Here is a 19621-nt window from a genome sequence, read left to right as displayed (position 1 = left end):
AAATAACTCAGCAGCTGGACACCAAATACAATACCATTCTTTATCTTAAAAAGTAGGGAGGATCCTGGGGTTAAGTACACAAAGCACCTAAGTCCTTCGGGTATTTTAGTGTCAGTTCTACAAAGTAAGCTTTGGCTTCCTGGCACCAGGGAGGCTCAATCTTCTGGAGGCTTCCAGAAGGCAGGTGAGGAGAAGGATCCAGCAGCCCTCCCTCCTCGGTCACAGTCACAGGGCGGCCTCGGGCCGGAGAAGGGACATCAGTACGTCTGGGGACTATTTACAGGGGTCTTCTGGGGCACGACTATGGATCACTTCATGAATGCCACTTCTGGGATCTCGCCCTTGGCCTTAAAGAAACATAAAAAGGTCAGTAGAGCCAGGTGGTCCATGCCGTTCCCCAAGCCTACCTGACCCTCTTGAAGGCCTGACGCTCTCTTTGCCACCTATTTTCAAATCTTACCTTGAGATGAGTAAAGGCCTGGGCAGATCTGGTGTAGTCCCAGTTGTTGTCCTGAAGGCACCTGGAGTAGGGGAAGAACAGGCACCTCCATTAGAACTACTAAGTTTTGGCTTTAAAAATTTTAGGGGCACTTATTTTTCACCACCAGCACTACCTGAGTTTACCCCACTTCCTACACATGCTCAGTACTCACTTCTGAGACCACTCAAGGTTCATGCCAGACTGGGTTGAGAATGCCTGCAGCATTTCCTGCTGCTCTGGGGAGAGGGTGGGCACGGGGCTGGAGGAAGGTGTGGGTGCAGGCATGGCAAAGGCTCTCTGGACCTCATCAGCACTGGCATTCCGCACAAACAGCTCATCATTGACAATGCACAACCTTGGAGACAAAAAGCACCTTAGACAGCTGGACAGACAAGATAACCTCATCCTCCCGACATCATTTCTATTCTCACTCGACACTCAGAATCTTTCAATACCCACAAGTTTCCTTTATCATTTACTCCCTTTCCCATGGATTCCACATATGGGATTATCTACCAAGCAGACTGGAATTATACATTCTTCCCCAACCCTCATTTACCTACCTTCACAACAGACTTAGGTAGTGAATATTGTTAAACCACTTTGCCACAGTGGCAGCCATGCATTAGGACTGGGACCCAATGTGGTAAGTCAGACACTCACCCTGAATTGCTGGCAGGAACAGCGACGAACGTCCGGGTAAAGGCTCGCAAGGAGTCCCGAGACTTTCCATCCACTGCAATGATAACAATGGTGATGACCCGTCAGTCATTCATGCTTTATGTTTTCAAACAGCTTCTCAAAAATCATAAGACTGATTTGATACAGAGAACCCTAAGCAGGCCAAACAGGGGTGACTCTGTGTGCACAGATGGGCAGAGCAGGGAGGAGTGTCAGAGGTTAGAGAGGACAATAGTAACACTTTTATCCCACTAGTTATTTATTTGTATCTGTGGGCCAGGCCCTGTGTCAGGCACTTTATAAATCACTTCACTTACTCCCCAAACACGTAATGAGATGCCTATTATGAATCCCTTTCTTTTACAAACAGTCAGGTTCAGAGGTAATATAAATTGCTCACAGACACAAGAGGACCAAGGTTGGGGATGGAAGCTCAGAACTGTCTGCCTCCAAAGTCTGTGTCCTCCTATCCTCAGGCTGTTCCATAGCCCAGACAGGAAAGACAGGTGAGGACAGGCTTGGGGGCAGAATGGGAGAAGGTGGTCAGGGAAGAAGAGAAGGGAGCTGGGAAGTTGAGAGTGCTCAGAATGACTGGCTGGGACAGGGAGACCACTCCACAAACTCAGGACTCCAAAGATACTTACCTTCTTTGAAGACTCCATTCACAGAGAAACACAGCAATGTGCTCTGAAAGAGAAGCAGCAACATCAGTTACCATGTAGGCTCCCAGCAAAGCCCAAGTCCCTCCTTGCCGCTTAAGGACTGCCCCTTCCCCAAATCCACACTTCTGTCAAGGGAGAAATAAGTGCTTACTGTCTGTGCACTTATGTCTACCACGAAGGAATTGATGTCATGCTGAGTTTTGGGCAACTCGTTAAGGAAGGCCACCACGTTGAGACGTGTGTGCTTCAGCAGTCGGAACCGCAGGGCTGTGGGAGGAGGAGAAGCCGAGGTTAGGAGCTGCCACACACTGAGCCCAGACTGTCTCCTTCCCAACCTTCTCCCAACCTGTTTGGCTCTCGTCACACACTTACTAGGGTCTTTAAGCTTCTTCACATTCCTGCTATCCTTGAAGTACTCGGCCAAGTTGCTTCTGGGTGAATAAGAAGAAAAAGAGGCAGTGGTCAGAGCAGTGGCGATGCCACACGTGCCGGCCAGTGTCTGCTGAGCAAGTCTGGTCCTGGGCAGGTCCTGGGATGTGCTACTCACCGGGCAGGGTTCTGGGGGGTGAAAGGAATGCTCAGGGAGCAGCAGGCTCCGTCATGGTAGGCGTCCAAGAGCCGCTGCCGGTCTCCCGAGTCATACACCGCATAGTACCTGTGGGGCAAACCAGAGGGGAGGGCTGAGCTCCACAAGCTGGATCCACAAAGGGACTGACAGCTCCCAAGACTGAGCTGCTGGGGCTAGCCCACAGCACCCCAGCCTCAGGACACCCAAGATACTTACTGCTGCAAGAAGTGCAGGACCAGATTCTTCAGGGTCTCTGTTCCAAAGTAGCTTCCCTGGAATCAAACAGACTGCAATCAAACAGGACCATGGTACCAGGACTCTCCTCCCAACATGAGTTCTAGCTCTGTGCCCCCCAGATGCCATCCCACCACTTACCTTGCAAGGTGGTAACGTCGTGGGGGCTTCAACATCAAAGGCAATTGGTGGGGGTAACTCATGGCCATCCTGCAGAAAGGAAGTGAAAGACGATGATGTGAAAGAAGGCTAGATGAGGGACTTCCCTGGCAGTCCAGGGCTAAGGCTCCCCACTCCCAATGCAGGGGCTTGGGTTCAGTCCCTGGTCAGGGAACTAGATCCCACATGCTGTAACTAAGAGTTGGTAGGTCGCAACTAAGACCCAGCGGAGCCAAATAAATTTTTTTTTTTTAAAGGCTGGATGAGTAATTAGATGGGAGAACTAAGGGTAAAAGGTCAGAGGTCAAGTAAGAGAAAGAAATGGAAAGAGGTCTATGAATCCTGATAGATGCAACTATCATCTACAGGCATTTTTCTAGGGAGAAGGATTATAACCTTTGTTAATATATATATGAAATCTTTGCTATATTATTAAAGGGCTCCATATCCCCAAATTAGTGATCGTATTGAGGGTGGCTATGCTCCTCAGAAGAGAATAAAAAAAATTAGGTACTCACCAGTCGTAGTAGTTTTGGAAATCGCTCTCGAACGGCGCTGTCAAGAACAGGACATAAGTAAGTAATGTTTCAGAGCCACTGTGCCTCCTGGGCTGCTCTAGGAGCAAAAACACCCGTGCCCGAGGGACAGCCCAGCCCATCCTCCTTTGCTCTCACTCTTCCCCAGCCTCTGAGCTCCAGGAAAAATAACCCCACTCCCCACCTCATCTGGGGCATCCAAAAATCACTGCCTTGAAGGACGACGCTCTCTGCCTGACTCCGAGCACTGCAGGAGCAGCACTCCCAGCCCAGGCATTAAGCCAGGACCTCTTCTCCGTCCTTGACCCCCTTACCTTCCACCTACTCACCTGTGCAGCCCCGGGAGGAGGGAATGGGGTGGGAGCCCAGGGCTCCGCTGCCTCAACAGGTATCCATCACTTCTGCCAGGTCTGGCCGTGGCCAAGACCAGAACACACCACAGAAATGGCACAGGATGTTGGGGCAGGGAGACGAGCAAGGCTTGGGAAGAGGAGAGGCCAAGGAGGAAGAGAGGGGAGAGGAGAGAGAAAAGGAAGGAGAGGAGGGGGCAAAGAAGATATGGGGGAGATTCAGGCGAGGAAAGAGAGAAAGGAAAGAGAAAGCAGAGACAAAGCAACAGCACAAGATGGTGGAGAGTCATTTAGAAAGACCAGGGAGAACAAAGGGCCAGAGGCGCCCGACACAGCCGTCTCTTTCGGCTCCCTTCTCCCTATGGTCCAAGGAGGAAGTGAGAAACCATCTTTGCTGTGGTGAGAGGGCAGCTGCTATTGGCCAGGTGTCTGTCTGCTACCTGGGTCCCGATCTGAGCTGGGCGTGGGCAGCAAAGCAGCCATGGGGGCAGGAGATCTCCCTCCGAAGGGGTGAGGGTTCAGGCCCCTGCAAAGTTGGGGGGGTGAGGGTCTGTGCCCCACCACTGTTGGCCCCCAAGTTCTCTCCTGATGGCCCCTCTGCGACTGTGCCTGTCTTAGGTTGTTCCTTCCCTGAGGAATCTTACCCGTCTCTGGCTAACCAGCCATCCTCCGGGGCCAAGCAGGGTGATGTGAGGTGTGGAGTGAGGGAGGGGCAGCGCCCCCAGAGAGGGTCAGTTCTCTGTCTCCTGGATAGCCTACGCCCCCGTGGCCTCCACGCCCAGCACCTGCCTTGGGATTCCCTCGCCTGCTGGCGGGGCCCCGGCTCTGGTCACGTGTCTTAGGGAACCCAGGTTTCTCCTCCAGGGAGGGCCCAGCTCACAGCCTTGGGCAAGAGCGACAGAGTGCATGGCACCAGCCACCAGGAGGCCTCAACCTCAGCATGGGCAGGAAAACCCAGGCAGTAACCTTGGGCAAAGTGATTGTGAGAACTGAGCCCCTCTTGGCAACAGGGCAAGAGGGGCTGTCACCGGACAGAGGGGGGAAGGCCCATCAGCAGAAGTCCCAGGGAGGGAGGGCTTCCCCTGCCCAGGGGTTACCAGGCTCTTGGCTCAAAGCAACTCCACGTATGGGGATGTAATATGCAAGACACCCCCTGGTCATGGTAGAGAAAGGGAGATGCTCTTCTTGAAACAAAAGGGGAGGGAGAGTCTAGAGAAGGCTGTGTTCAGGAAGGAAGGAGAAAGGCCACAGAACCAGCAGACAGGCAGTCAGCTGAGAAGAAAGGAAAGGAGGCCTGGGGCAAAGCTAGGGGTCACGGGCAGACAAAATGGAGGAACACGCGATCCTCCCCAAGGACAGGTGGTTCCAGCTGAGGGCTGCACATCTCCTGCAGACGGGCAGTGGTCAGGGTGCATCCGCTCAGCCTCCCAGGGGGTGAAGGTCCCCAGGAGGGGAGATAAAGCTTATAACTGACCTGATGTAGGTGGACTGGTCTCGGAAGGTGTCACACAGGGTGTTTCCGTCAAGCCAGAGCTCTTCCAGCTTCAGCCCTTTGATCTTGTCCAACTCCCGCTCAGACTTTAGCTGCAAAGGCAGGAAAGACATGTTCGTAAAGACAGCCAGCTAGATCCCCCCCACCCGCATCCTCATCTCTTAAATGCCCTCCCTGCCTTTTGCTGCCATGAACAAGCTCTCTCCACCTCTGCCCACCCTATCCAAACACAGCCCGGCTCGCAAACTCACCTCATTTCCAGAGAGATTTAGGGTCTTTAGATTGGGTGCTTTCTGCACAATGCTGGACAAGTCATCCAGCCGGTAGAGCTTGTTGTTGCTCAAGTTCAAGGACAATAGCTGTGGGGAGAGGAGAATTTAGAGGAATCACCACTGGCCAGGGGATGAGAAACAAACCTGCCTCCCGACCCCATCCTACGTACCCGACCCTGCTTCCTCCCACCTAGTGGGACAAAGGCCTCACCTCAGGGATGTTCTCTTCGATGATTCGCAGGGTGGCTGCCATGCAGCTTCTTCGGTTCAGGACAACGTCAATGTTCTGGGCCACTAAATCTGCAGGAAGCAAAGGGAAGTCTGAGAGGGCCTGCCCAGGCCAGCATGCCCCCTACAGCACCCTCAGATTTCCCCTGCTCGCAGATCCCCCTCTGTCTCCACCGATCTAAGAATGGGTGAGGCAGAATCAACCTGTATCCGACCTGTACCTGGGTCTGAACGGAGGCCCTTGAGGTCAAGTGCTTGCTGGGAGCCATCGTATCGTTTGCTCATGATCAGCTGCAGAGGAAGACAGAGGGTTCAGTGGTCACTGGAGTTGTTGGGGGGGGGGCGGGGAGGGGGGGAAGGGGAAACCCCTAAGACTCAGGTGCCGGCCTAACCTTTAGCTGCTCTACTTGTTCTGGCTTCAGTTCATTTTGCACAGAATGGGGTGGAGAAGAGGAGTTGATGATGATAGATATCTGCAGGGGAAACACACACGGACAGGGTGAACTCCAGGAAGGCCTGAGCCTCAGGACCAAGACCCAGTCTATGCCCTGAGCACCAGTCCCCACCCCCAACCAAACCAGGCCCTTCATACTCACCCTGCGGTTCTCCCGATCCAAAATCTTATAGTTAACAGCCTTCAGTGCAGAGGCAGTACTGGCGTCCTCCACAAAAAACTGGGCCCGTGTGTTTTCATAGTGAAACTGCAAGACGAGGGAACAAGGGCATTAGACCTGGAGCCCAGAGCCTCCAGCCCAGCTGGTACCTCCACCCTCCTTGGTGTGCAGTCAGCCACTCTGGCCTTCTCTTACCTCAATGGGAGTAAAAGGGACACTGCACTTGCTCTGAATCACACTCAGGAGCCATGACTTGTCATATTTCCTGCCGTAAGGGATCTAGATGAGAGGAGGAGAAGAGACAGGAACAACATGTCACTAAAAGAACAGCAGACCCCTCCAGTGCTCCTTTCAGCGCATCTGCCAAGCTCTAAAAGACTTTCTGGAGAAATCGTCAATTTAAAAGTTTTCTGGGAATTCCCTGCTGCTTCAGTGGTTAGGACTCTGAGCTTCCACTGCTAGAAATTCAGTCCCTGATCGGAGAACTAAGATCCCACAGGTTGCACAGTGAAGCCAAAAAATAAAGAGTATTCTACTCAAGCCAAATATGAACTCCTTAACCCCCTTTCTGTCCATTTATAATTATTCCTCAAAGGATGCAAATGTTTGATTCTACAAGTTCTAAGACATCATTTATAACCTACCTGCCTTTCAGAGAACTCAAGGGCCCTCCACTCCACACTCAGCTCCTCACATCTGAAGGAGCTCTCCCACCCACCAACCACAATTATCACACTTCCCTTTCATGGCCTTCCCATCCTGCTGCCCCCCTTCTTTTCTGAAGCTGCTCACAGATGTTCTAAGATATTGATTCTTAGCAGCAAGAATGGTTCCCTGATTGTGGAGTAAACAGCTGATTTTGTAACATGAGAGGTAAACACTTTAACTCTGAGCCCAGCCCCTCAGCTCCCCTGCTCCATGTAGCTCCAAGATACTCACTGTTAAAAAAAAAAAAGATACTCACTGTAATCTTAAACCAGTTCTTGGACGTCCCATCCTGGCTGGTGCCAGCCCCTCCCCTCTCTGCAGCAGTCCGATCTCTCCGCAGGGGCAGAGTAACATGAATTCGAGTGCGCTCGTTCCAGTTATCACCCCGACGGTTGGGTCGTGCAGCATAGGGGGTGCTGTGGGGAAGGAGAGAATAAAACATTCACAAAGGTTAGGAACGTCTTCTCAAAGATCTTCCTGCGCTGTTATCAGGACCACGGCTATCAACTACCAGGAAGCTGGTCCTGGCATTTCTCTCCCTTCCAGGTGGGAAGAGAAATGACATGGGCAGTGAAGGCCACATAAATGAGGGGGCCGAGAAATTCAAACCAGACCAACTGGTTACTTACTATCGTACTCGGGGAGCATCCTGGACATCGCTCATCGCCACGTCTCTGTCGTCGTCCTCCAGGCGAGAGGACCGAATGCTGGAGCCCCCTCTTCCAGACCTCCGGTTCCCCTCGCCAGACTTCCACCGGAAAGGGCCCCGGCCTTTCTTTCTTCTTTGAGGGAAACTAACTCGATCATCGTGCTCTGGGTTTGGAAACAGAACAGAAATTAGAAAATACATCACTGGAGGGACTTCACTGGTGGTCCAGTGGCTAAGACTCCCCGCTCCCAACGCAGAGGGCCCTGAGTCTGACCCATGGTCAGGGAACTGGATTCGACATGCCTTGACTAACAGTTCGCATGCCACAATTAAAAAGAAAAAAAAAGATCCCTGTGCCACAACTAAGACCTGGCGCAGCCAAATAAATATTCGAATATTTATAAAAGAAGAGAAGAAAATACACCACTGGTTCAGCTACCTTGCTTGGCAATCACACTACCCAGCACCCTGCACTATCAGATGAGATACACAGTCACCACAGAGGCCACCTCTGTGCAAACTCCTTTGCCTGTCCAGGGAAAGAACCCTCTCCGTGAGGTGGCAACATCAGTGACTGGAAAACTGTGTGATGTCTTTTTAGAAAAGTGAAGCAGAAACTAGAACTAGAGAAAGGAGAAGGAGAATGTGGAAGTGAGTGTCTCAAGTGCAACTGGATACAACTCAGACTCCTGAGAGTCACCTGAAGTCTGCTTTTCTCAGCCTTCCAAATCTACTTAATCCCACTCAAAAAAATCTTTTTAACTTTTTATTTTACATTGGAGTATAACTGATTAATAATATTGTGTTAGTTTCAGGTGTATAACAGTGATTCAGTTATACCTATACATGTATCTATTCTTTTTCAGATTCTTTTCCCAAATAGATTATTAATGGAATACTGAGCAGCGTTCCCTGTGCTATACAGTAGGTCCTTGTTGGTTATTCATTTTAAACATAGCAGTGTGTACATGTCCATCCCAAACTCCCAATCTGTCCCTTCCCTACCCACCTCTCCCTGGTAACCATAAATTCATTCTCTAAGACTACCCCTACTCAAAATTTGATCACATCTTGAAAAGCTGATCACAATGATTACATCAGCTTTCAGTAAACAATAGTTCTTTTGCCTGTAAAGCACAAATGTCAGTTACAAATACAACCAATTTAAAGGCTTCTTTTAAGTCTTGTTCTCGCCTCAAAAAACTGAAACTAGAACTACCATATGATCCTGCAAATCCACTCCAATTATACGTCCAGAAAAAAACAAAAAGTGCTAATCAAAAAAGATACATGCATAAATGAGAAAGTTGGGATTAACATCTACACACTACTACATCTGAAATAGATAATCAACAAGGACCTACTGTATAGCACAGGGAACTCTACCCAGTACTCTGTAATAACCTCCATGAGAAAAGAATCTGAAAAACAATAGATACCTGTATAACCGAATCACTTTGCCGTACATCTGAAAGTAATGCAACACTGTAAACCAACTATACTCCAATATAAAAATTTTTTTAAAAAAGCATCAAAACTAACAAAAAGGGAAGAATACATATGAGCTTCACTTGTTTTCAGGTCAATAAAAAAGATACCTGCATCTCATTGTTCATAGCAACACTGTTTACAGTGGGCAAGATATGGAAGCAACCCAAATGTCCATCAAGGGACTAATGGATAAAGAAGATGTGGTGGATACACACACACACACACACATAACGAAATACTACTCAGCCATAAAAAAGAATGAAATCTTGCCACTGCAACATGAATGGACTTGGAGGTTATTATACTTATTGAAATAAGTCAGACAGAAAAAGACAAATATTGTATGATATCACATGTAAAAACTAAAACGAATATATTTAGCAAAACAGAAACAGACTCACAGATATAGATAACAAACTCGCCATTATCAGTGGGGAGAGGGAAAGCAGGAGGTGCAAGATAAGGTTATGGGATTAAGAGATACCAACTACTCAGTATAAAATGGATAGGCAACAATGATATATTATTGCATGGGGAGTGACAGCCATTATTTTGTAATAACTTTCAATGGAGTATAATCTATCGTAATACTGAATCACTATGTTCACTTTCATGTCATACCTGAAAACTAACATAATGTTGTAAATCAACCATACTAAAAAACTGCCACTCTGAAGTAAATGTTGAAGTGCGAGTGACCCAAGTGTAACTGGACACAACTCACTCTCCAAAAAGTCACCTGAAATCTGCTGTCTGCCCACCCACATCCACTTAACCCCAAGTGACCTCTCTCAAATCCAGGTAAACCAATCATGATGATTACATTAACTTCCAGTAATCAATACTCCTTTTGCCTATAGAGGACAAACATCAATTACAAATATGATCAATCTAATGGTTTCTTTTATAAATCTTATTCTCAAACTCTGAAGTTCAAGGAGTGAACTCTTAGTTTCCTTGGTCAGAAATGCCTCTTAACTCGGGAGACAACTCCTGAATTCAGGTTCTAGTGGCAGTTAGGGTGCTTCACCAAGGGTCCTTGAATGTTCTCCAGGAATATGTTCCTCTCAACCTTGGTGTGTAGAAATGGTTTCTTAAAAAGAGACCTACGATTCTCCCCAAAGGTCTGTCTAATGCAGTGTACTCCACAAACATTGAATCTCATGAAATGACCCTAGGGAAAAAATAAACAACTAGAAGGCGCAGTTAACATTTACTGAGAATTAACATTTATTGAGACCTTTATCCGATGTCAGGCGCTCAACACACACGATCTTGTTTCATACACACACACACACACAAACTTAGGAGACAGGTACTGTTTCTATCCTCCTTAAGGGGGTGGAAAATCAGGCCTGAGGGTTTAACTCACACAAGATTGGCATGGCCAACTCAGAATTGAAACCTTGGCTGTTGTGTGCTCCTAACCACTACTCTGGACCTAAACCCAATGTAGTGTTCTGGCTAGAACACTGAGTTAATGTGTAGGTCTAAAATATTAAGCCAAAGCTGAGGACGGTGGGGGAGGGGGCAAGACCGACTGGACGCACGGTAGAAAATAGGGCACCGGTAGCCCAAGAACAGGGCACTGACTCACATTAGTATAGCCGCCAAACTGAACTGACAGGCATCCACCACCCACAAAGTTCAAAGGAATCCAGTCACCCCACCGCCAAGCCACCCGCTCCGAGCCGCAGGTGCTCACAACGCCAGGATTCTGGGGTCAACGAGCCGGGCACCCACCCTCGAGTTCAGCCAGGGCCCGGACTGCCTCGCCCCGGGCCCGCGCCACCCACCGCCGTTCCCCGCGGACACCCGGCCCCTCGCGGCCTCCCGCCCCGGCGCTGCGGCCTAGGCCGGCGCTACCCAGCGAAGCTCCAGATCGCCCCTCTCCCCGGCTCAAGGACCAGCACTGACCGTTGTATGACTTCCCCTCGTCCGCCATGGCACAGCTAGAAGCAGGGGCGGGCTGCCTCGCGGGCCGCTACCTAGCCAAACGTCCGAATGCCAAGGCGCTCCAGGCCGAAGTGCTCCTACGCCGGCTACCACCGCATTTATAAGGAGACCGCGTCGCGCGCTGCCGACGTCCCACGATGATAGGCGGAGCCACTGGGAGACGCGCGTGCGCATTCGACCAGCAGAGACACTGGGGCGGGGCTTGGAGCCGACGCCCCGCCCAGTACTGATTAGTTTACTGATCCCTCTGATTAGTACTCGCACCTGTCCCCTGCTTTCATCGTAGGCAGCACCTCCAAGGTTGGCGCTGAAGCAGAGATGGCCACTGCATCCCAGAGCTCAAACAGAAAAAGGGAAGGAGGGCCACAAGAAGGGCTTCTGAGAAATGGGAGAGCAGTGCCTTGGAGTGACGGCTCCAAGACCCGTAGGAGGATCCAGCCTGGGCTTAAGTCTCAGCTCAGCCCTTTGCCTTCTACAGATCTATGCCTTGCTTTCCTCGCCTATAAAATGAAATAGAAAACTAAAAGGTAAGCTCCAAGAGAGCAAGGAGTTGACTAATTCATGGCTTTTTTTTCCTCCAGCGCCTGGCTCAGTACCATACCTAGCACGTACCAGGAACTCGGCAAATATGAAATAAATTTCCATCTATGCAACGACCCCCCCCCCAATAGTTGCTGAGTCAAATGAGAAAAACTGCATTTGTCAGGCTGTGATCGTCTTCACAGATCGCCCCACCCACCATCGATGTGCTGTGCTTAAACCCACATCGTGTGTCAACTAAACAGTTAAGATGCAAGCAAAAGCATCCCCTGAACACAGGTCAAAGGGAGAGGAAATACTAAAATGCCAGGGCTAAGGCCAGGGCTCTCCTAGATAACTACTGCCCCCACCCCGAAGGTACTACAGCCAGCCCAGTGTGATTGTTGTCACTATAGCTTGAGCTTCCTTGGGGGTGTATGAAATGGGGGTACTTCAGTGACCTCAGAATGATGTGGCTGTGGGTTCTGGTCAGGACTGACAAGCATATTGACTTTCCTGGAGGGTAGGTATTCCAGGCGGATCTCTACTTCATTCTCCTGTGACTGGCTTGGATTTGGTGAGGGGCTTCAAGGGGACCAAGAGCCTCAGCTGGAGCTGGGAACAAATTCTTCACCTTTCACTCCTGGCAGCAGGCAGAACCCCTGCTTCATCCAGCCCAAGGAGAATGGTGGGACTGGAGGATGCAGATGAAACAGGTCAATACTTCTGGAGATGGTCCTGGAAGTTACCACTAATCAGAGACCCACTCTGGGATCGTGTACCCTGCTTTGAAGGGAATTTTCATGATAATTAAATACTGCTGCACTTGGTTATGCCTGCTGGAAGCAGCTGTGTGCATGGAGCCCAAAGCCTGGCCCCTGAGGGTCATCAGTCCAGCCCTTTCAGTTGTAATACTGGGCAGCAGGCTCCCTCCATTTCTGCCTAGGCCCTTCTTCGGCGCTCCCACCCAGAAAATGACGACATGGCTAGTGAGGCTGACAGTCTTGCTGTAATTGGGAGAAAATGGGCTGCAGCAGGTTTGGCAGATTGAGAGTCACCTGCAGCCAGAGTTGGGGTTGTGCAGGCCGCCGAGGGGCTCAGGGCCCCCTGCCTCATGTGGTAAAGAGAGGAAGAAGAGGTCAAATTCTAACCCAAATGGGAAAGTTGGTCCCTGGGGCAGTTTCACTTCCTCTCCTCGCTCTCAGGAAGGTGGGGAAAGGCATCATCTCCCCTTGCTGCCAAAGTTCCCTTTGCGACAGGCTGGGGAGGGTTTATAAAAATCTCCTGGTGGAGACAATCTCCCCGACGAGCCCCTCAGTTGGCCTCTGCTCCTTTCCAGCCACTTCACAGCAGAGTCCAAATCCAGAACCGTGAGTGTTTCATGGGCTGGAGGGTGGTGAGGGGAGGGCTGGGTGGCCAGAGGCAAGGAGTGGGGGACCGAGGGCAGTGGTCATTCTTAGCAGTTCCAAGGAAACAGGGCCCTTCTCCCAAGCACCCTGCACAGGCTCAGTGGCAGCTCTGGCCACCTGCCCTCCCAGAAGGGTTCCAAACCCCCACGGAGTGCCTCAGAGTGGACAGGGTTCAGGCAAGGAAGACCACAAAGATGATGAAGAAGACAATGAGGATGAGGAAGATTTTGACCATGAGCCACCGGTTGGAGGTGACCGACTGGAAGTACTTGAGGATCTCTGAGTGGGCGGCCTCCACGTCCAGCTGGGCTCCCAGCACATTCTCGTCGATCCTGAGGATAGGTTCGGGAGGAGGGGAAAGAGAAAGATGTTGGATTAAAAAGAATGCTGTTGAACTGTATTTTTTATGTATGTATATATTCTTGCCTGAAAAATCCCTTGGATAGAGGAGCCTGAAGGGCTATAGTCCATGGGTCCCACAGAGTCAGACACAACTGAAGTCATTCAGCATGAACACATAGAGGAAAAAGCTCTGGAAGGGTGATATAAACAAGTCTTGGCTCTGCAACTTACTAGCTAATGAACCTAAGCCACGCATTTAACCTCAAGTCTCATTTTCCTCAACTGCAAAGGAAAAATGAAAAGAAAAACTGAAAAGAAAAAATGAGGATAACACAAATCCTAGGTTTGCTATCAGGCTCCAATGAGTTATATAAAGTGCCCAACCCATACTAAGAGAATCCAAAATGTCTACATATTATAATTTTTTGCTCATCGGTTGTGTCCAACTCTTTGCGACCCCATGGACTGAAGCCAGCCAGTCTCCTCTGTCCAAGGGATTTTCCAGGCAGCAATACTGGAGCCGGTTGCCATTTCCTTCTCCACAGGATGTCCGCAACCCAGGACTTGAACCTGTATCTCTTGTGTCTCCTGCATGGACAGGCCACTAGGGCCACCTGGAAAGCCTCTAATCGACAGTACTGATTTGTAATAAGGGGGAAAAGGTCACAGAAAATCATGGTCAGGAAACCCTCATTCTAAGTGAGAAAGGAAGCATTCTGAGTGAGAAAGGAAGAAATTGATGATATGGACAGAAAGTCAAGGGATGAGAAAAGCCCCCTGTATTAGAACATGTCTCTCAGGGTATAGAGAAGTCCTCAGAAGAATGGCAATCTCTTGAGACACTGCTGAGGAAAATCAAACATTTCCCAGCTACTCTGCATATGCAATCCTAAAAGCCAAATATAAACCCTGGTCTTTGCAAAGGGAGTTGCTGGGAGCAGGGACGTTGGGAGCTGTGAGGTCAAAAAAGCTGGTGGGGCCTGGCAATGGAGGAAGAAAGTGAGAGGGAAGGCTGGGCCAGTGGCTGCAAGCCCACGGTCCTGGTAAGGTGGTCAGGAGTATGACAACCTAATCTGTCCAAATACAGAAGCCTGGATTCTACATGACTGCCTATTTATATCAGGGAGGCTAAAGTATTAGGTTCCCTAGTTTTTGGTATAATTACATTTCTCAGTGTGGATGCACTTGTCATCTCCTACCCAATAAAGCTCATTTATATTGGCAATTATAATGGCTTCACTTAACAAAAATGGAAGAACAATGAATGCAATCTGGCATATATAAGATTTTAAATGGGAGTCCGTGAATGAAAACTAGCACAAGGGAAGAAGTTACTATCACTCAATAGTAATTTTAAAGTGAGGAAGTTCCTTCTTTATGGAAGAATATAAACTAATTAATGTAGAAGGAATGAGCAAATTAGAAAATGACCATTTTGCCACACACACTCTCAAAGGAATCAGGCAAGGATCACCAGGGGGCCAATAAAGAGATAACCTCATCAAGTGCCTCCTGATGTGATCACCTACAAAAGTACTGAACTTAATCATAGGGACAAATAGTGCACAGGGGACTCAAAGTGTCACTCCACTGATGTCTGACAGTCACCACCTTGAACAAGAGACCAAACAAGGTATCACCAATAAAGAGATAACTTCATCAAGTGTCTACTGATATGACTGCCTGCAGGGATGGTTGAAACTACTGAACTTAAATTTAATCAGAGGGACAAACATCAAACAAAACATGTGTATGACTTTGTATAAGAGGTACTAGTCTCTTAAAAAAAAAAAAAAGTAAATTATCACACACACTAAAAAAGGCAGACTAAAGAGACACAACAATTGAATGTATGAAAGTTGTCTAAATCTTAAAATTGAAAGGAAAAGGTTAAATTTTTTTCAAAGAGTTGGGAAAATTTGAGTATGGATTGATTATTGGGTTGTGTTGGAGAAGTGTTCAATTTCTTAGGTTTGATAATGGTATTGTGGCTGTTCAGGAGAAATACCTATTCTTGGTAGATGCTTGCTGAAGTATCTGGGGATAACACATGATGTTTGAAAAACTGTCATGATATTTGCACCTACTTGTTTTTTTTTTACATGCACACAGCCTTGTTTATTTATTTATCATCTTTATTTATTTTTAAATATTTATTTGACTGCACCAGGTCCTAGTTGCAGCATGTGGGATCTAGTTCCCTGACGAGGGATTTGAACCCAGGTCCCCTGCACTGGGAGTGCAGAGTCTTAGCCACTGGACCACCAGGGAAGTCCCTATTTATTTTTAATTGGAGGATAATTACAGTGTTGTGGTGGTTTCTGCTGTATATCAACATGAATCAACCAAAGATATACATATGTCCCCTTGTTCTTGAACTTCCCTCTGGTCCCAGACCCTGCACCTACTTTTAAATGATTCAGGGGAAAAAAAAAAAAAAAGGTGAGAGGAAGTAAATGTGATAAAAAGTCAACAGTTGGTGCACCTAGGTGAATCATTATAGATGTCGCTTCTGCCATCCTCCCAAGTTTTCTGTTGTTTGAAATTTTTTAATCTACAAGTTGGAGGGAAAAGGAAAATGACCGAGTAACACAAGAAACTCTAGATCAGTAGCATTTTTTATACCTTAGAAAAAATAAGAATCACCTGTTGAGCATCTCAAAAATGCAAGAATTTTTTTTTTTTGGCCGTGCTGAGTAGCTTTTGCGATCTTAGTTTCCCATGCAGGGATCAAACTCGGGCCCACAGCAGTGAAAGCACCCAGTCTTAGTCACTGGACCACTAGGAAATTCCTCAAAAATGCAAATTCTGGAAATTCCCTGATAGTCCAGTGGTTAGGACTCAAGGGCTTTCACTGCTGAGGTTGGATCTCTGGTCAGGGAATAAGATCCCAGAACCTGAGCAGCAAAGCCAGGGGGCAGAAAAAAGGCAAATTCTTAGATCTCACATTCTAGGGTAGGGCCCAGGAGACTACAGGTAGAGAAAGTCAAAGTCAGTTGTGTCCGACTCTTCGACTCCATGGACTATACAGTCCATGGAATTCTCCAGGCCAGAATACTGGAGTGGGTATCCTTTCCCTTCTCCAGGGGATCTTCCCAACCCATGGATCGAACCCAGGACTTCCGCATTGCAGGCAGATTCTTTAGTAGCTGAGCCACAAGGGAAGCCCAAGAATACTGAAGTGGGTAACCTATCCCTTCTCTAGCTGATCTTCCCTACCAAGGAATCAAACTGGGTCTCCTGCAAGAAATCTGGAATAAATCAGTGGTTTCTCAGGAGAGTGCTAAAATCCAGATCCACTGGCATTTGCAGGAAGCAAACACAAGAGTATCTGTGTCTACTGTAAAAATGCCATCCTTTTAGAATTTCAATTTCTTGTTCATATTGTTGCCCACAAATTTTCTCCCTTGTTATTTTCCTTTTATGTTTCAATCTACTGCCGGATTGCTTCTGAGCCACTCAACTGAACCTGCTGGCACTGATCCAGTTAATCCAAGCCCCCTGGTGCAAGTAACACCTGAGGATCCTTAACTCACATTTCTTTCTCAGGGGCACCAAGACATAACCACTCCTTCCTCCCTAAAATTCTTTCCACCTCAGCTTCTAAGGACACATTTCTTTGCCTTTTTCTCTCATCTCCCTAAAACTTCAGTCTCTTGGACAGATTCTTGCCTTCCCCAGGTACACCTGGAATCCATGGGGATCTATTCGGGCCTTATTCTCACTTTGCCCATTGTCCCTGGGTGGTCTCATTTATCTCCATGGTTTCACCAAGAAGCTGCTGACTCCTACATCCTTTATCTCTAGCTTAGCCCTCTCTTTTCCGAGCATCAAACCATGCCTCTTGGCTGTCCCTTGAAGTGTGAGCTCGCTCAAGATGTCCGGAACAAATCTCACTCTCTGCACCCAGCACCGGTTCACCGCCTCCTGTGTTCTCTCCCCACCCCCAGATCCAAGAGGACTGGCTCACAGCAGCAACAACTAATGTTTGCTAAACCAATGAACAAATAAGTACTAACACTGAAAAATACTTATGACACTCTTTCAAGGAAGATTAGTTGTCAAGGTGTATATATACTGTAATTCTATTTTTGTTTGTCTATAAAAGGCTTTCAGGGACTTCCCTGGGGGTCCAGTGGCTAAGAATCCATCTTCCAGGGGATTCCCTGATGGTCCAGTGGTTAGAACTCTATGCTGTCAGTGCCAAGGACCCTGGTTCTATCACTGGTTGGGAAATTAAGATCCCACGTGCTCCGGGCTGGAGACCTGGATTCAGTCCCTGGGACAGGAAGATCCCCTGGAGGAGGGAATGGCAACCCACTCCAGTATTCTGCCTGGAGAATTCCACGGACAGAGGAGCCTGGTGGGCTACAGTCCATGGGCATCACAAAGAGTTAGAGATGACTGAGCGACTGGCACTATCATTTTCACTTCACGGGGTGACTAAGCCAGCACATCTCAACCACCCAGCCCCCGAATCTAAAGGAAAGATCCTGTCTGCTGCAATGAAGACCCAAAGCAGCCAAAAATAAATAAATAAATTTTTTTTTTTTAAAAAGGCTTTCAGGTTTTTGTTTTTTTGCTGAGCTTCTCCGATGACTCATCGGTAAAGAATCTGCCCAAAATGCAGGCAGGAGATGCAGGAGATGCTGGTTGGATTCCTGGGCTGGGAAGATGCCCTGGAGGAGGAAATGGCAACCCACTCCAGTATTCTTGCTCGGAAAATCCCAAGGACAGAGGAGCTTGGTGGGCTACAGTCCACAGGGTCAAAGAGAGTCAGACATGACTGAGTGAGAGCGTGCACACACACACACACACACACACACACACACACACACACACACACACACTCACCCCCACCCACACACACAACCATGGAGGATCTTAGTATTCTTGCTCGGAAAATCCCAAGGACAGAGGAGCTTGGTGGGCTACAGTCCACAGGGTCAAAGAGAGTCAGACATGACTGAGAGCGTGCACACACACACACACACACACACACACACACACACACACACACTCACCCCCACAGAGGAGCTTGGTGGGCTACAGTCCACAGGGTCAAAGAGAGTCAGACATGACTGAGTGAGAGCGTGCACACACACACACACACACACACACACACACACACACACACACACACACACACACACTCACCCCCACAGAGGAGCTTGGTGGGCTACAGTCCACAGGGTCAAAGAGAGTCAGACATGACTGAGTGAGAGCGTGCGCGCGCACACACACACACACACACACACACACACACACACACACACACACACACACACACACACACAGTCCACAGGGTCAAAGAGAGTCAGACATGACTGAGTGAGAGCGTGCGCACGCGCACACACACACACACACACACACACACACACACACACACACACACAGTCCACAGGGTCAAAGAGAGTCAGACATGACTGAGTGAGAGCGTGCGCGCGCGCACACACACACACACACACACACACACACACACACACACACACACACTCACCCCCACCCACACACACAACCATGGAGGATCTTAGTTCCCAAACCAGGGACCAAATCTAATGGGAAGTTTGCAGTCCTAGCCACTGGACCTCCAGGGAAGTCCCTGCTGCTGCTGCTGCTAAGTCGCTTCAGTCGTGTCCGACTCTGTGTGACCCCACAGACGGCAGCCCACCAGGTTCCCCCGTCCCTGGGATTCTCCAGGCAAGAACACTGGAGTGGGTTGCCATTTCCTTCTCCAATGCATGAAAGTGAAGTGACAGTGAAGTCGCTCAGTCACGTCCAACTCTTAGCGACCCCATGGACCACAGCCTACCAGGCTCTTCCGTCCATGGGATTTTCCAGGCAAGAGTTCTGGAGTGTGTTGCCATTGCCTTCTCCGAGGGAAGTCCCTAACTCTAACAATTTTAAACATATACATTGGGGAGAGAATACAAACATCTTTTACAGATCTGATTCTTTGAATCTATAATATTTTAATATTCAAAATACATTGTCACCTGAAGAGCTCTAGTGTTTATGGCCTAATTCAGCAAGGGATTCCCCAGATCTTAGGTGAACCAGGTAAGACTGAGTCAATCTTCCTGATTCTAGGACCAAGAGAGCTGTCTTCACAGCGCTTTTAAATTGCCCAATAGAATACGTGACGCTGCTTGATGGATCAATGTTGGGAAATCCGCTTTCACGGAGGGAGGTGTTCACCCAGTTTCACCGGATCAACAGCCAAGAGTAAAAGAACTCTGCTGGTGCTGTGGGGCAGTGAAGGACCGTCAG

General features: G+C 48.7%; 2 protein-coding genes across 3 annotated transcripts in view; both read right to left on the bottom strand.

Annotated features, from left to right (window-relative positions):
• Positions 1-26: 26 nt before the first annotated feature.
• Positions 27-11715, bottom strand: NXF1 (nuclear RNA export factor 1). Its single transcript, XM_043871419.1, has 21 exons — positions 11043-11715; positions 7615-7798; positions 7242-7401; positions 6473-6556; positions 6260-6364; positions 6056-6136; positions 5885-5954; positions 5647-5735; positions 5415-5522; positions 5146-5255; positions 3304-3340; positions 2768-2836; positions 2609-2664; positions 2372-2479; positions 2197-2255; positions 1976-2091; positions 1807-1849; positions 1145-1217; positions 654-836; positions 461-521; positions 27-347 (listed from the first exon to the last, which is right to left on the bottom strand). Exons 1-21 carry the CDS (start codon positions 11068-11070, stop codon positions 309-311), a joined length of 1863 nt encoding a protein of 620 aa, XP_043727354.1. The 5' UTR covers positions 11071-11715; the 3' UTR covers positions 27-308.
• An 875-nt stretch (positions 11716-12590) lies between these two features.
• Positions 12591-19621, bottom strand: part of STX5 (syntaxin 5) — a 29826-nt gene continuing 22795 nt past the window's right edge. For both annotated transcript variants that reach the window (XM_043871429.1, XM_043871434.1), the window contains one exon: positions 12591-13341. In XM_043871429.1, coding sequence (XP_043727364.1) covers positions 13182-13341 — 160 coding nt within the window. In that variant the 3' untranslated portion in view covers positions 12591-13181. The remainder of the gene's footprint in view (positions 13342-19621) is intronic.

Source organism: Cervus elaphus, chromosome 2 (genome assembly GCF_910594005.1).
Source record: "Cervus elaphus chromosome 2, mCerEla1.1, whole genome shotgun sequence".
Taxonomy (NCBI): Eukaryota; Metazoa; Chordata; class Mammalia; order Artiodactyla; family Cervidae; genus Cervus; species Cervus elaphus.
This window is presented reverse-complemented; position numbering and strand designations above follow the sequence as displayed.

Coding starts and splice junctions, on each gene's coding strand:
- NXF1 (XM_043871419.1), bottom strand. CDS start 11,070: ATGGCGGACGAGGGGAAGTCATACAACG. Junction 2,837..3,303: donor TTCCAAAACTACTACGACTG/GTGAGTACCTAA, acceptor TCCTTTCTGCAG/GATGGCCATGAGTTACCCCC. Junction 1,218..1,806: donor GAATGGAGTCTTCAAAGAAG/GTAAGTATCTTT, acceptor TTATCATTGCAG/TGGATGGAAAGTCTCGGGAC.